This window comes from Xiphophorus couchianus, chromosome 10 (assembly GCF_001444195.1).
Source record: "Xiphophorus couchianus chromosome 10, X_couchianus-1.0, whole genome shotgun sequence".
NCBI classification, from domain to species: Eukaryota; Metazoa; Chordata; class Actinopteri; order Cyprinodontiformes; family Poeciliidae; genus Xiphophorus; species Xiphophorus couchianus.
This window is the reverse complement of record NC_040237.1, coordinates 2666239-2682458: the sequence shown is the minus strand read 5'-3', so window position 1 is coordinate 2682458 and position 16220 is coordinate 2666239. Positions and strand designations below refer to the sequence as shown.

Genomic DNA, 16220 nt, shown 5'->3' with positions numbered 1-16220 from the left:
TTTATTAAAAGGATATCTTCAAAAGAATATAGATTTTTTTTTATTATCAATAATTGCTTAATGTTGTTATAAAAGAACTGGTTCCGCTAGCAGATTTGTTCACTTATAGCAAGACATTTCTCCCTTGCTATAAGTGAGATAATCTGTTTTGTTGTTGTTGTTTTTGGTTTTTTAATTAATATTAAGGAATTATTAACTTAGAACACACTCTCTTATCTCTCTGAAAAGTTAATTGTAAGCTAGTTTTGTCTTATTACAAGTGTATTAAGATGTTTGCTCTAGAAACTAGACCAAAAATACTTGGTAAGATTTAGATTTTTGCAGCGAGGGCTGCAACTCCAGTCTTCTGGTGCCACTGTCCTTTTCTCCCTTTCGTGTAATAAAGTCTGAGGAGGCCGGACCAGATTCAGTGGGAAGGAAAGAGGAGGATTTAAGGCGGACTGAGACCTGCTGAGGTTTTTGTGACAATGAGGACAAAACAAATGAGACATGTCTGCGTTCTTCTGCCCAACAAACAGCATCTGGATTGTTCTGTCAGAGTAAGACGGCTCTCCTTACACCGTTTCCACCGCATAAAAATTATTTTAAGCATTTACTTTTCATGTTACACGCAGTTTTACATTTGGTTGCAAATATAGCAACATATACAGCCACACACATATACAGTTAACATCTAATAAAAACCCATTGTGTAAGTGTTTTAATTGAGCTTTTCTTGATTTCCAGATGCGAGCCAGAGGCCAGGAAGTGATGAAAACGGTGCTGCGTTCGCTCGGTGTCGGCGATCTCCAAGTGTTTGGTCTGGCTCTTCTCAGAGGTACGTGTGGGAGCTTCAGGAAGCAATGTTTTCTCTTCATTGACTCTGGAACGCAGAGGAGGTTATGCATAAACTCTCACTGTTTCTCCTCCTTTAATTTATAACCCAAGATAACGAATATCTTTTTCTGGATTTGGAACAAAAGCTGAGGAAATATTTTGGTAAAACATGGAGCAGGAACTCCCTAAAGGTTAGTTTCTCTCTGCATAATTCATGGAATATTTCTCCTGACATTTTAAATGAGGAAGCTGAATTATTCATCCTGCACTTCCAGGTTCCATTCATCGTATTTCTCAGAGTGAAGTTTTATTTGGAAAATGGGCTGCTGATATTGTAAGTTTGGATCCCCCCCTCCTGCTCAGGTTTTTTCGTTTGATGCTCTCGTCAACGAGGCAGAGCGTTTTCTCTCTCATCCCTTTCCAGGAGCAGCAAGGTGCAGCAACTTTACTACTGGGAGCTGAGGCAGAAAGTGCTGCAATCCCAGGACCACCAACAGGAAGCTCTGCTATTCCAGCTGGCAGCTTCAGCGCTTCAGGCTGAAGTCGGAGATCTGGAACGTGGAGAAGGAGCTGAAGACGAGGGAGGAGATGAGAAAAAAGAGAGAGTGCAATACTTTCTGCCAGAAGATTACTTTCCACCTTGGGTAACAAAACAAAAGGGAAAAACTGGTTGACCACCACAAAGTTTCCATGTTATTTCATGATTATTCTGCTTTTTAATCATCTCTAAAGATGTAATTTTTAGATAATGTTGAGCGATAAATTGATTTTATCGATTAATCAAATTTTCTGTATTGGAAGATTTAATTTTTGGAAAAAATCTGGATATTTTTCACCAATGCACTCCTTTGGTTTCCATAGTTCAGAGTGTCAAAGAAGTACCATCTTGTTTTTTATCGTAGAAGGAAAGATTGAAATAAAAACCAGTTTTTAATGATATCCTCTTGTCGCTTTTTTAAAAAGAAAACGGGGAAAACATTGATTAAAATCTAATTTTGGATTTTAAAAAATCAGATAACTTATTTCTAGGCCGTATTTTTACCTTTTTAAGCTTAAATAGTGACTCTAAGTATAGACTGCACGCATATATTTTGATTTTGTGTATCAGCTAATAAATCACAGAGGGAGAAACTTCCTTCTCCAACACAGTCCAGTGTTGCACGGTGAGCTGAGAGGGACGCCGCGCAGCCGAGCCATCCTGCAGTTCATAAAGGAGGCCAGCAGCCTGCAGGATGCAGCGCTGACTTTCTACAGGATGAAGCAGGTCAGACTTTTACCATACTTCACCTCCAGCAAATCAACCATTTAAAAACTCATATGCAAGCGGCCACCTTCTGAGCCGAGCTTTTGGTTTTCCTTTCACAAGCTGCGTTGTTTGTTTCCTCTGTCTTTGTAATCTTTCTACCGTTCATGCTGGCCATGAATTGGTTACCTGAACCCATTTATGTTATTTCAACGTTTCCCCTGTGCAGGCGAAAAATGAGCTGAGAAGTTCAATCCTTCTCGGCGTGGCGCTGGATGGAGTCTATATCTATCAGGTGGGACGTCTATGAAGTTTACATACATCTATTATGAGGATCAAGGTCATATTAACAAATTCAGTCAAACATTAATGAGGAATCATGCTTTTATTTAAGCCTGTATGTCTCATTTTAAACTTAATAAAACAGTGGGATGCATGATTAGTCCCACAATAAATATGACATACAAATAAATTACTGAGATGAGCGTCAGTGTTTACCTTCTGCACTCTCTGTCGTCTTTATTAATTTCTTTTTTCTTTTATTTTTAAGGAGGTGGAAGGGAAGAAGCGTGTACTGTTTGCTTTTACCTGGTCTGAGATCGACCGGTTTACTTTCCAGGTTGTTTTTTTCCTCCACTTACAGATTTCAGGCATAATTTCACACAACAGAAGCTCTTCCTCTTTACTCGCTCTTCATCTTTCCTCTGCAGGGCAGCAGGTTTGAAATAGCTGCAGTCGACTCAAAGCTGGTATATTACACCCACTCAGCCTTCCACTCAAAGCACATTTTGAAACACCTGAGCGACAGCCATCGTTTCTACGTGAACAGCAAGGACGCAGCTTGCTACATCCAGCAGCTGGAAGACATGCAAAGTCAGCAGATTTAGTTTCATTTCAAACTTTTTCCCCAGTTGAGCCTTTAGATTGTTTTAAATGTCCTTATTTTCTGCGTTTGGCTCTCTGTTTCTCAGCCTGTCAGCTCCACAGAGAGGCTTATATCTGTGACATGACACATTTAAGACAGCGACTCCGATGTTACAACCTCACTGGATCAGCGTCAGATTGCAGCAACATGGAGACGGACACAACCTGGAACAAAGACGGAGTGGAGGAGGAGCGAAGTCCTCTATCAGGTCATACAATTCAGAACTGATCCGTTATCTGGGCTTTCTTTTGACATTGTTAACATGAATTTGTGAATTTATTAATTTTAAGGTTTTCTCAAGTTTTAATTTAGTTTTTCTTGAATTAAAACATGGTCAAAATTATTCATTTCAGGCTCAAATATTTATAATCCTTTTTTTTTTAACGTGGGGAAGTAGGATGTATGTATATATTTACGCTTGTGTGAATACTTTTGACTTAAAGGGAGGGACCTATTTTGGAAAAATTCACGTTTTGTCCATTTCTATATACTCACATTTGAGTTTCTACTGCTTCTAAAAATCAGCCTAAGTGCTTAAAAACAAACACCCGGCTGTTTTTTCGGCAATACGTTAATGTCTTTTGGTGAGCGGTTTCATAAAGCTCTAGAATGTAACCACTGCCCGTTACCTAGCAACCCCAGCCAAGCCCAGCCCGTTACCTAGCAACCCAAGAATGCATTCTTTGAAGTTACTTACTGAAACCATTCATCTGTTCTTTAGTTTTCACCCTTTTTTGTCTTAAAATAAAGTTATCTTTGTTTTAACCCTCATGGCAGAGGTTGAATCTGAAGAGGCTTTTGTCGATGATCCAGCAGAAGTGACCTGGCTAGCTGAGTTCTTATACGGTGCGTCTGTTGACGGACCGTTACAGCTCCCATCTTCCACCTGGGCAGGTGTGTGTTACAATCAACACCAAAGAAATTATTTACATCGTGTGTGTGTGTGTCGTGTTATTTTGTGCATCATGTAACTGGAAATTGTCTTTGCTCATTAGCTGTGACCATGGAAATGAAGCAGGTGAGTAAAACTCAGTTGTTTGTTTGAGGATGATCTACGCTGGTCCTACTTTAAATGCGTCTCTGTTTTCTTCTGGTGTTCAGGTTTTGTGCAAAAGAGTGGGTGCAGCCTCTCGCTCTTTTGATTCACAGTGAAAAGCAAGGGGAGTTTGTCGCATGTTCTGCAGCTCAGGACAAGAAGATGACGATGATGCACAGCAAAACAGTGGAAATATATCAACAAAATATTCTGTTTTCTACAAATTTGCATTCAGAATAAAACCAAAATATATGTTTAAAATAATCTGCCATCACTTGGATGCTGTTATTATGCTTATGTTGCCTTGCTGATCTCACATTGGTTTAAGATAAAGCATTCTTTAAACAGGCCATTATGCTGCTTAATACAATAAAGTAAACTTAATTTTATTGTAAAATGTAACCCCTACATAATGTTATGTTTCCATTAGTTTTTGCAGGCTTAAAATCACCACAGTAAGTGTTGATTTAAGTATTTATACCTTGTGAGCTTTAACACATTTTTTCCCCATGCTACAACCACAACCTTTTTATGCATAGTGTGATTTTATGTGATACACCAACGTGAATTAGAAGTAATTAAGGTGGAAGGAAAATATTTCTATAAATAAAAATCTGAAAAGTATGGTGTGCATTTGCATTCAGCTCATCTGCAATTACTGCTACACATAAGTCAATTTTAATAAATTAGATATTAGTTTCAATAAGGTTAATTTCTCAAATTAAAGGTACTTTTCGAAAATAAAATCTAAGCAGGTATTAAACATATTTCATTCTGCCCACATCTTGCATTAAAACTTTTTAAATATAATATATTGTTAAATATCGTGGTTTTATTAGCTATAAACTGATAATGACCAAAAATAAAGGCTTAAAAACATCAGTTGGTGAGCAATTAATCTATGATTTTTCAATTGAGTCACTGACTATAATTTAAAGTTAATAATTAAAAATGTTACTGCTTAGAACCCCCAAACTTTCAGGAACTCCCAAAAAAGACCATAGAACTAAAAAACATATATACACAGTTTATTGAAAATTAGAATACAATTAAATACATGTATTAATTGTTCAAAAGTAAAATTTTAGATTTAAAGGAACTGGCAAATTTACTTTTCTGCAAAGAATAACCTTCGCTACAGGCTTAAGATGTGCGTTACGTTTACAAATCAGTGAATTTTTTGGTGCTGCGGATTAGGAGGGCGTGTCAGAATACGTCACACAGTCAGGATGGCCGAGCGGTCTAAGGCGCTGCGTTCAGGTCGCAGTCTCCCCTGGAGGCGTGGGTTCGAATCCCACTTCTGACAGCAACTGTTTTCATTCACGATGTGACTCACGATTACATGATATGTGGAATTAATCCTGCCATTTTGGAAAGTCCACCACATGTTCAAGGCAGCTGAACTTTTTTTTTTGACAATAAAGTCTATTTCGGTGTCATTCATTGAGCAACTGCTAACAGCTTTCCATACGCCTCATCTAATGGGAAAATATCACTTAAAGATGTGGACAAATAATTTTAATGTTCCACCACAATGTTGGAGATAAACTATATCGTAAAAATGTACTAACGGTACACGAAAATGGTACTTTTGTACCAGAAAAGTTTCTATTATAACAGTTATAAAGGCAGGGTTCCGTGGTGTAATGGTTAGGACTCTGAATCCAGCGATCCGAGTTCAAATCTCGGTGGAACCTGGGCTTTTATGTTGTCAGTCTTTATCTCCGCCGATTTCTAAAATGGCGTGATACCTACTCGTTAAATCCGGCGTGGCATTCATTTGGACAACAAGTAGCAAACTTCTAGGTGTTCATGAAGATATTGATGAGTTTTTGTTTTTACATTACGGTACATTTGTCAGGATGGCCGAGCGGTCTAAGGCGCTGCGTTCAGGTCGCAGTCTCCCCTGGAGGCGTGGGTTCGAATCCCACTTCTGACATCAAGTTTTATTTTTACCTCCTTAATCTGGATTTCAGAACACGCTGAAAACATCCGATGACAACGTGAAATCTATGTACATTTTCCACAATAGCAGATAAACTGCCTACAATTTAGAGATTTCTTAAAACGAATAGTAATTTATGTGAAGTAGTCGCTAAATAGGGGTTCATATTTGTCTCTTTCTAAATCACAAGAATGTAAATGACTATAACGGTATAATTACTATAACTAAATAGAAGTTATAGCTTGATATAATGCGAATCTATTCATCCGGTTAGGATTCCTTAAGTGACGTGTTATTACGCGCTATATACCAAAACCGAATTAAATTTAATCCGATCTCAATTAACAGCACCTGTACACTGTGCCATCGCTTTCATTTGTAGGACCTGTTGTTACTTCTCATTGGCTGCGAGCAACAAACTGAGTTACGTCACCGAGAGATTAACCAATCAGGGACACAAACATCAGCCAAACACGGAAGACTTTCGCACTGATGCTAAAGTTGAAGAAAAAGCCCACACCTCCTGGAAACAAATGCAGACTGAACGTTGTTTTCGTTTACTTTAATTAAAAAAAGGAGAATCCGATTATTTTGTTGGACTTATGGGTTGCTCATGGATTAGCGTCGCAGTTCCGCTTTGTTTTGCGGTTTTCTCCGCAGCTGTCGCCATTAATGGGCAATCCCTGGGTGAGTTACCTGAATATATGATGTTTGGTGAATGTGTAAAAAGATGCTAAAGTCAATTACCATCCTTGAAACTAAAGCAGTTTTGTCCTAAACTGAAAAGAAACCTGTAACGATGTAAATTAAACCAACAGCGCTCCCTGCTGTCACGTCTACCTCCGGGTTTTCTTGTGTAACTCCTCGGTGTTTCTTGCAGCCATGCCGCCCCCTCTGCCCACTGCCGCCGGTGTCCTCTCTTTGGCCGGGATGGCGCTGCTTTGGAGGGGCATTAGCTCGAAGGTGAAGGGTGATAAGCGGACGTTGGGCAGCCTGTTGAGCCAATATGTGGCGGTGAAGGCTGTGGGCTGGCTTGGCAGGCAGCAGCGAAAGAAACTAGAAGCCGATACGCTCAAGGTGAAGCAGGTCCAGGAGGAGACGCTGCTGAAGAGACTCCGGAAAAATGCAGACACTTTCTATGGAAGAAAGTATGACTTCCGCTCTATTGAAGGTAAAGACAGAAAAAATACTTATTTGAGAGCCTCGGGATGTTATACATGTAGTTTATGGAGGGAGGAGTTGTTAACAAAGGTGATGTAACTACATAAGCTGTGTTTACAGTGATTTCACATTATTCGCACCCTTTTCAATCAAACCCCTTCTATAATGTTGCAACCACAAACTTTATAGTATTTTATTGGGGTTTAATCAACACAAAATGAAAAAAGAGTGGCATACATTTTCACTCAATCCCCTTTACCCTGATACACTTCAGTGAAATCCTTTCCAGACATGATTCAGCAGGCATGTCAGGGATTAAGCTGTGGAGAAGTTTAAGGCATTATAAAACGACCTCCCAAAGCTTTGATTATCTCACCAAGGTCTGATTAATTAATCATCTGAAAGATGGTAACTCTACCAAAGCATGGTTATGACAGGCTGGGCAGGAGCTGAGGAGGGATAATCTGTCAGCAGAGGGACTATTAGTCCTCCAAAAGTTTGGCCATAAGAAGACCCTTTTGTGGTTTTCCATAAGTCATCTAATGGGCGAACATGTCAAAGCAGGAACTCTAATCAGATGTGGTCTAATTTAAACTTTTTGCCCATTTTTCAAAATGCTGCGTAGTGGAAAACTGTCGCTGTACGTCTCCCAGAACAACAACATCCCCTCGGTGACAAATCCAATTAGAATCTGAAGTAGTACTTGAACCTCATCATTCAGCACTTTCAGATTTTATTTGTAAAACGAATAAATAAATAAAACAATGTTCTCCTCTCTGCTTCTAGAAAGTGCTACCTGTCATAATCTGGCAAATTTAGACATTCCTGCTTGAAAACGTTGAGACATGAAGTGTTTTCATTAAGCTGAACCCCGTATCTCCGGGGCCTTTTCATTAGACGCTGCTGGTTTCCGAGCCCGTCACCCCATCACCACGTATGGCGACTACCGGGAGTTTATCGAACGCATTGCAGCTGGAGAAGAGAAGGTAATTATTGCTGAGCAGCCGCTGATTCTGGCCATGACCTCTGGGACGTCGGGACCGAGCGCCATGTTGCTCAGCACCAAGGACACAAACACAGACTTCTTCCTGCAGGTCAGGCTGTTTGAACTTCACCTCTTTTTCTGGTGCTGTCCTGTCTTTTGCATGTAATAAGAAGCATTGGTTTGTATCAGGGGGTGACTGTTTGTCTAGAGGCCCTGCGGAAGGCTTTTCCCGAGTCCGACAGCCTTCAGCGCACCACCAAATTCTTCTACACTCCCACATTTCGCCAGTCAGAGGCAGGAATTTCTATCGGACCTAATTCCTCCACACCCGCCTCGTCTCGCTACATCCTCAACCTCTATACGACTCCTGCTCCTGCCTTTGAGGTACAATCACAAAATCAGACAAGTGGTTCATTTTCTTGAGTTTTTTTAAATTTATTTATGAAAATGTTCTTTTTCCTGTCAGGTTCCCAGTGAGAAGGACACTTTATACCTGCACCTACTGTTTGCGCTGAAAGATCCCAGTGTGGGAACGTTGGAGTCCAACTTTGCTTCTACAGTCTTCTATGCTTTCACTGCTCTTCAGGTGCATGGCAAAATTTAAACGCTCTGCTGAGCTACATTTGCTCAACTAATTTTTTTTCCACTTTTTGTCACGTTACAACCACAAATGTCAAAAGTGTTTCATTAGATTTTTTCAGAATCCTGTAATCTTGTTCCCCATGTTGCAACATTGTTTTTAGTGCAACTTTGTTTAATTTTTTGAATACGTGCAAAAAAAAATACTTGCAACATAAATCATAATGTCAAAACTTTTGTTTTGCATATTCAAGGAAATTGGTGGAAGTGTAAACTTAAAAATATTTCCACTTCTTCACCACCTACATAATCTTACTTGTAAAATCCAAATATTTAACTATTAAACACACATTTAAAAGTTAACTCACCAATATATTATCTGTTTAATTTTAATTACAGTTCTTTAAATTTCACCAAAAAATAAAACTACCATCAATAGATAGCTAGAAATGATCATACTTTGTAAAGCATCTCTACTAATAGTATATTGCATCATTTTTTTCACATTCCTGTTTTTTAAAAGAGTCACTTTTTATAAATCAGAGTATAATAATTAATTAGATAACTAGGAGTGTTTCTGTTTGGCTTTCAATCTGACAGGAGCGCTGGCAGGAGCTGGTGGAGGACGTGGAGCGAGGGTCGATCAGCAGGGCCTTGACCCTGGAGCCCAAAGTGAGGAGCAGACTGGAGGCTCTAATGAAGCCAGATGCAGAGAGGGCTGCCCAGCTGAGGGCCCACTTCCAGGAGGGCTTTGGGGGGATTGCCAAGTGCCTGTGGCCTCACCTGAACCTGGTGCTGGCAGTGGACTCTGGCTCCAATCAGATCTACGGGGAAATGTTGAGGGAGCATTACTGCAGAGGAGTGCCTTTCTATTCACCCTTCTACGCTGCTACGGAGGGTACGATCTAGGGCTGAAACGATTCCTCGAATGATTCGAGTACCTTGATTATTAAAATTCCTTGAGGAAAATTTATCTACCTCGAAGCTTTGTTAAATTATGTTTTATTATTTAGTGCGTCGTGTTCCGCCCGGGTCATTATTTGTGGTGGGCAGCGCTGTAAAAATATTCTTTTACAACAGCCCTAGTACAAACACTCGCAGGTTTCACGGAAAATGTAATGACTAAATATTAGCATTCACTTCCTCTGCCCCTGCAGGTCTGATAGGGGTGAACCTGTGGCCTCAGGAACCAGACAGGCGCTACCTGCTTTGTCCGCGCTCCATGTTCTGTGAGTTCCTGCCGGAAAGCAGCCTGGATGAAGAAACCCCCCAAACTCTGCTGATGGAGGAGGTGAAGGAAGGAGAAAGCTACGAACTCATCATCACCAACACTTCAGGCCTTTTCAGGTCTGATATAAGTTTATTTTTTAAAAATAACAGAGAGAAGAAGTTTTGTGAGGAGTGATGTATCATGACTATTGCTGAAACAATTAATCGGATTAATTATGACAAATCAATTATTCAAATAATTGTCAACTAACTTAGTAATCGACTAATTGTTAAATGAAATATTTAGACTAAAACAAAGGCATTTTGCTGAAGGAACAACACAGTCAGAACTGTAATTAAGGCTGAATTGTGCAAAAATATTTCTGTGTTTTGCATTTAAGATAAAAATAAATCTTTAAAAATAATCATTTTTTTGTCTCTAAGTATGTTACACCCAGAGCTCCTTCATAGTTTTTGCTTCAACCTGTTCATATACTGTAAAAAAATTTTTACTAAACATATTTTTCCTCCAATTATTAATTACTTAATGATGTTAAATCAAGCAAAAAAAGCTGAGCGTTTCACGTGTTGTTAGAAAATGTGTTTTTTCTAAAAACGGTTTAAATATGTTTTTAGCTCCTTTGCTACTAATAATCAAGCTTACAATAAATGAGTGCTTTGTTATTGCATTTCAGGCATTAAAATACCTAAAAGTTTAGTTACATTTTTTTTAAATGTTTTTAAAAATTCTGTTTTTTTTTATTTATTATTTATCTGTTTCTTTAAACTGCATTAAAAAAAAAAAAAATTAAGAAAAAAACTGAAATAAAAAAACTTAATAGAATTTTTTTTAAATCTACTATTTCATCAATATTAAGGAATTATTCACTTAAAACAAGTGCGTATATCTTGTTGAAACGTTTTTTTTAAGTTAGTTTGTCTTATTCCAAGTGTACTAAGATATTTGCACTAGAAACTGGACCAAAAATACTTGGTAAGATTTTGTGTTTTTGCAGTGTAATCGCTGAGTTCATCAGACAATGTTATAGTTTATTACAATGTGACGTTCTTTCTGTGTCACAGATATCGTATCGGAGACATTGTGAAAGTCACTGGATTTCATAACCAGTGTCCAATTGTGGAGTTTCAGTACAGGTTTGAAAGCTTCATCCTTTAACTACCAAATTTCATGTTATCCAGAGCGTAAAAGGTTCTTGAGCTTTTTGTTGTTTTTTGTACTGTCTCCTGTCAGACGAGGTCAGATGCTCAACGTTCGAGGAGAGAAAGTCTCTGAGGCGCTGTTCCTCAGAGCGTTGAAGAACGCCGTCGCTCAGTGGCCCGGAGCTCAGCTAGTCGACTACTCTTGTGCCGAGAGCGGCATCTTGGGTAAAATTTGTCGGGTTTATCCTTGAGTTTCAAATTTGACTTTTTATACTCCAGGAATGTTGAATTTACTGTTCCTTTACAGGCGATTCAATAGGAGGCTCAGATCCCCATTACCAAGTGTTTATAGAGCTAAAAGGAGTGAGGAATCTAACAGAAGAACAGAGATATAAAGTGAGACGAAATCCAGTGATCTCTGATTTATTCTTGCAAAAGTTTCTCTTATTTTTTATTCTTTCTGTCCCTCCAGCTGGACATTTGTCTCCAGAAGGACTCTGCAGTGTATAGGTCCTTTCGTATAAAAGGCAGCATCGGGCCGATGAGGGTGCAGCTGGTGTCAGAAGGGGCGTTTAAGGAGCTTCAGAAGAAGATGATGGCGTACACGAGCACCTCGGCCAACACTTTCAAAATGCATCGTGTGCTCCGACGGAAAGAGTATGCAGAGTTCCTGCTGGGAAAAACAATTTCCTGAAGATGAGACATGAATCATGAACAGAAAGGAAGTGAAGTAATAAGATTTAAAAAGTGCCTTTGGGAGGATTTGAACACAAAAATTACAACAGTTTATTTATATTTTATGACAATAATGTATTTAGTGTTTTTTATTCTATCATGATAAAAAAGATTCACTAGAAAGATGAATTTTATTCATTCAGATTTACTTATGTGTTGAGATTTTTTTAAGAACATCTGCTATTATTCAGTAAATACTGTATCAATCATTACACAGATCACATTTTTATTTCCTAAAAAAAATACTGACAGCCATTGAATTGGTTAAACACATAAAATCTCAATAAAATACAGTTAAACAGTTTGTAATGAGACAAAATGTGAGAAATTTGAAGGGGTATGAATAGTTTTGCAAGTTTTTGCAATAATATGGTTTCCAACTAGATAGTCAGTCATATGCAGCATCTGAGTTTGCATATGAACATTAAATACATTAATTTAAGTTCTTATAGAAACATTTAAAGCTTAAAGGTGACAGTTGAAGATAGCAGACAACAGAAACCTTCTATCATGAGGACCAAAATAGTTAATTTGGAAGTACTTTTAGACCACAAAAAGTATTTTATAAAAAATGTTTTATGACTGAAAAGAAGTTTATACACTTATTATTTATCTAAATTTAAATAATTGTAGATTTAAAAAAAGCACAAAAAAGGTTTTGCACAATTACAGTGTCATAAGACAGGCGCAAAGTTTCTGACATTTTGGGTTTGATTATTTTCTTTTTTTGAGTAAAAGTAGGTGGATGCTTGTGGTTCTAGTTGGACGCTCCTGGATTACACCATAATCTCCTTGGTCAGTAAAAAACTGTAAAAATTAATATTGGGAACACGTTAGCATTGGATTTTAAACTGTTTATGCAACTTAAGTGATTCTACACTAAGTAAAGGATGTTTCTAAGATAGATAACCAGTCCCAAATATTTTTCCGTCCTCTTTAAGGTCTGGCTATAATAACATATAACTCATAATCTAACTGATATATTATTGATGCATCAAGCTAACCCAATTTACCTGACAGTTTTTATGTTTTTGGTGTCCTAAGCAGCTGCTTGGCTCTCTTATTCTTTGACTCCAGAGATTTTAAATAATTTAAATAAACTCCTTTGCCTTTCAGTACTCTTTGCCAGCACTTGGAGGTGCTAGTCAAACATTTATGACCTACTGTGGTTTATTTTAGTTAAACAATTTGCAAGAGTTTGAATATAAAATTAGTCTGTGCCGTCAAATCCGTGCCAGAAATGACTTCAGCTAATTTAATCCTGTGTCAGTGTGAACTGAAATGCATAACACATGCAGGCGAGATTTCATGTAGAAAAACAGGAGCCATTCATCCCTTATATAATGAATTTAATCAAATTAAATGTGAACAGGAGGACTTATCTGAAACCAAGACGGTTTTCTTTGTTTTTGCTTTTTTGTTTCCTGTGGTGTGCTGTTCCATGAAAAGTGTTTCTCCTACAAGAGTTCATAAAGTGGGCTAATATTTTTAGTCTCGTCCTATTTCAGCTGAGATTTGACATTGTTCTCAGTTTATTTTTGCTTCAGTGATAACCCCTCACACTGTCTGTGTGTCAGCTAATCCCCATAAAGAGCTAAACGATTGCTCTCACTGGTCAGCACTTGACAAATTCTCTATGAAAACATTGTCAAGATACCAAAGTTATTATTTTTGTTGGCAGAAAACAGTTAATTGACTGCTACAGTACAGTATTTTACACATTTTCTCAGCTTATTTTGGTTTGTCTCTTGTTGGAAGGCGAGTGTCTCAGTTTCCTGGCGGATTTGCAGCCTTAGAAATATTTCGACCATGTGTGCAAACATCTGCTCGCTTGCTAGTTAATTCAGTGTAAGCAGCCAAGATGTGAGAATGACAGGCCTGATTCCTCAATGGGTCTGGTGCTGAGGGAAAGGAAATTGCATGCTGAGTGACTTAAAGAGCATACTGTCCTTCAATCAAAGTCAGGATAAGTGCCATCGATTTTCATTGAGGAGGAAGATTGGTGGGCAGTTCTCCTTAACAAAGATCCGAGAATAACCGTCAAATCGATTACGATTTATTAGTTATTATTAATCACACTGAGATCCATTAAGTAAAAACATGCAAAGGAAATACACAAACTCTAAAGTCTACTTCTAGCATTCAAATTGTTATCCAAATTGAATTGATGTGTCACTTTGAACCCTTTGAGTCCTACGTTTCAAATCACCGCCTGGATATTTCTGCTTATTTTAATTGTTCTTTAAATGTCCTATGAGTAAATATATATATATATATATATATATATATATATATATATATATATATATATATATATACTCATAGGACATGCTAATTCATCCATAACAACCTGAACTTTCAATATCTAGCTGTTATTTTGGCAATTTGAAAGTGTCTCAGATTAATTTTACGCCCTGCTACAGCTGGAGTGAAATTACCGTAATAATACGATATGGGCTGGAAAGCGCAACGTGTCCCCTTTCAGAAACCGTTGGAATTTTTCAGATAGCGCAACGTGTGGCGGAATTACGGTACTGGAAATTTGGCTGCGTCATCACCGACACGTCCATGTGTAACAGTGTTTAGGTTTAAGTTGAAGAATCCCACTTGCCTTATATGGATCAGTGCAATGGGGAAATAGCGCCCCCTCTCTGTGTGGCTGGTTAAATGTTGCTGGCTCCTGCACTCAGTGCCAGTCTGTGAAAGCTGCACGAGAGGTGAGTTGCGTTTTTTAGCACACAGTAGAAACGTGTTAGCAACATCATTTTTATTAACTTAGACAAATAGTGTGAAATTTACTAATTACTAGATGTGTGCCTAGCACCAATTTTTGTACTTTTAGTTTAGCTAATATTATCAAACACTTCATGTGCTAAGCTAAAGGCTAACTTAACGCTCTGTTGTAGTGGGCTGAATGAAGCGGAGCCGTTGCACTGATTTGAACTCCCCATATGTTCTCATTCAGGAAATAAACTGCCTGAACAACCAGAAACTTCTCGTCTTCATTTAAAAATCTACACAACGCAGAGTCGAGGGGTTACTGGGGCCGGCCTGGTACAGTGGAGTGAAGCAGAACCCGGTTACACATGGTTAGCATAAATCCAGCGCTAAAAAAATAAATAAATCCAGCGCTCTCTCGGGAGTTTAAAGAGTTTCGAGACTTAGAATTGAACCAACTTTGCATTATTTGGTAAATAACAACAATTTTAATGCAAAATTGGCACTTTCTATGGGCTTTTAAAGCAACTTTGGATTAAAAGAAGTGTCACTATTTACCGAATGACACTTCGTGACAAAAGTCATAAACATTCATAAAGACTTCTTCATATTCTTAAAATGCATCATGTTTATGATAGTCATGTCAGTCTTAAGCACACACAACGCTTCCAATAAAGTGTTACCTTTTACGTTCTTGTAGTTAATTTGAGCGGGAAAGTTTGGAAGAGGAAAAATAGGGTTGAAAGTCACCAGATCACCTTCATTTCTCTCTCGGCTGAATGGATTGTTGGCTTCGGCTCCAGCAGCTGTTCTTCCAAAGAAAGTCAGTTGGAGGGATGACACCTCACAGTTGTTTCTTCTCACTGCGGATCACTCTAAATATGACACTAAGAAAAACAATACCTTCTTAAAGATAGTAATTGAGTGATGCTGACTTCATTGGAGGTGTGACCAAAATCCAGCTTTGGGAAAAATTGGGCCCACTGCACTGAAGTCCATTGAAAACCTCCTGGTTATTCCACCAAATATTGATTTCTGAGTTAAAACATTAGTATTGTTGTTCCTAAATGAATATGAACTTGTTTTCTTTGCATTATTTGAGGTCTGGAATGATTATTTTGATCATTTCTCATTTTCTGCTAATAAATACTAAATTTCTGCTTGGAGTTTCAGAGACATGTTGTCAGTAGTTCATAGAATAAAAGAACAATTTTCATTTTATTTAAACATAGGCTATACCTATAATAAGTAAAATCAGATAAACTGATAATTTTTCAGTGTAAGCTCATTTTTTTCCAGAGCCAAAACACTCTAGACTGTTGTAAATAAATTGAATTGAACTGAATCAGCGTAGGATCAAATGTTTTAGCTTCTCCAAACGCTCTATCATGGACTTTTCCTTGTGGGTAAAAAGTAACATCTGCTGTGTTTGTGGACACAGCACAGTAATGTAGTGCTGTGTTGCACCTGACCTTTTATGCATCACTCAGTCATGCTAGACCACAGAACCGATAGTGAGCATATTTAATGGATTAGCCTCTTTATTAGTAACAAGTAGAGATAGATAAGCTACAAGCAGACAGGACAATGAGAGATCATTAAAAATAGAGCACAGTGAATCCCTGCCAAGTCCTGAATAGGAGCCACAAAGAGTTAACAATGCCTTAACCGTCTGCAAGGTGGCCTTTTACTTTCACTGTCTCCTGT

The 16220-nt window shown here is 38.1% G+C and overlaps 2 protein-coding genes and 2 non-coding genes across 4 annotated transcripts; all 4 read left to right on the top strand.

Annotated features, from left to right (window-relative positions):
- Positions 1-442: 442 nt before the first annotated feature.
- On the top strand, positions 443-4284 carry LOC114151771 (FERM domain-containing protein 6-like). Its single transcript, XM_028029169.1, has 13 exons — positions 443-539; positions 727-817; positions 928-1007; positions 1092-1150; positions 1241-1460; positions 1925-2080; positions 2289-2354; positions 2610-2678; positions 2770-2932; positions 3031-3192; positions 3762-3878; positions 3980-4002; positions 4086-4284. The coding sequence occupies exons 1-13, from the start codon at positions 468-470 to the stop codon at positions 4134-4136; spliced, it is 1329 nt and encodes a 442-aa protein (XP_027884970.1). The 5' UTR covers positions 443-467; the 3' UTR covers positions 4137-4284.
- A 959-nt stretch (positions 4285-5243) lies between these two features.
- trnal-cag (transfer RNA leucine (anticodon CAG)) lies at positions 5244-5326 on the top strand. The gene has a single exon. It is a non-coding gene; the product is annotated as a tRNA-Leu (tRNA).
- Positions 5327-5876: 550 nt separating this feature from the next.
- Positions 5877-5959, top strand: trnal-cag (transfer RNA leucine (anticodon CAG)). The gene has a single exon. It is a non-coding gene; the product is annotated as a tRNA-Leu (tRNA).
- A 452-nt stretch (positions 5960-6411) lies between these two features.
- ghdc (GH3 domain containing) lies at positions 6412-13302 on the top strand. Its single transcript, XM_028030007.1, has 11 exons — positions 6412-6652; positions 6846-7136; positions 8024-8220; positions 8301-8495; positions 8578-8697; positions 9291-9588; positions 9848-10037; positions 10983-11054; positions 11152-11285; positions 11368-11456; positions 11533-13302. The coding sequence occupies exons 1-11, from the start codon at positions 6568-6570 to the stop codon at positions 11752-11754; spliced, it is 1893 nt and encodes a 630-aa protein (XP_027885808.1). The 5' UTR covers positions 6412-6567; the 3' UTR covers positions 11755-13302.
- The last annotated feature ends 2918 nt before the right edge of the window (positions 13303-16220 follow it).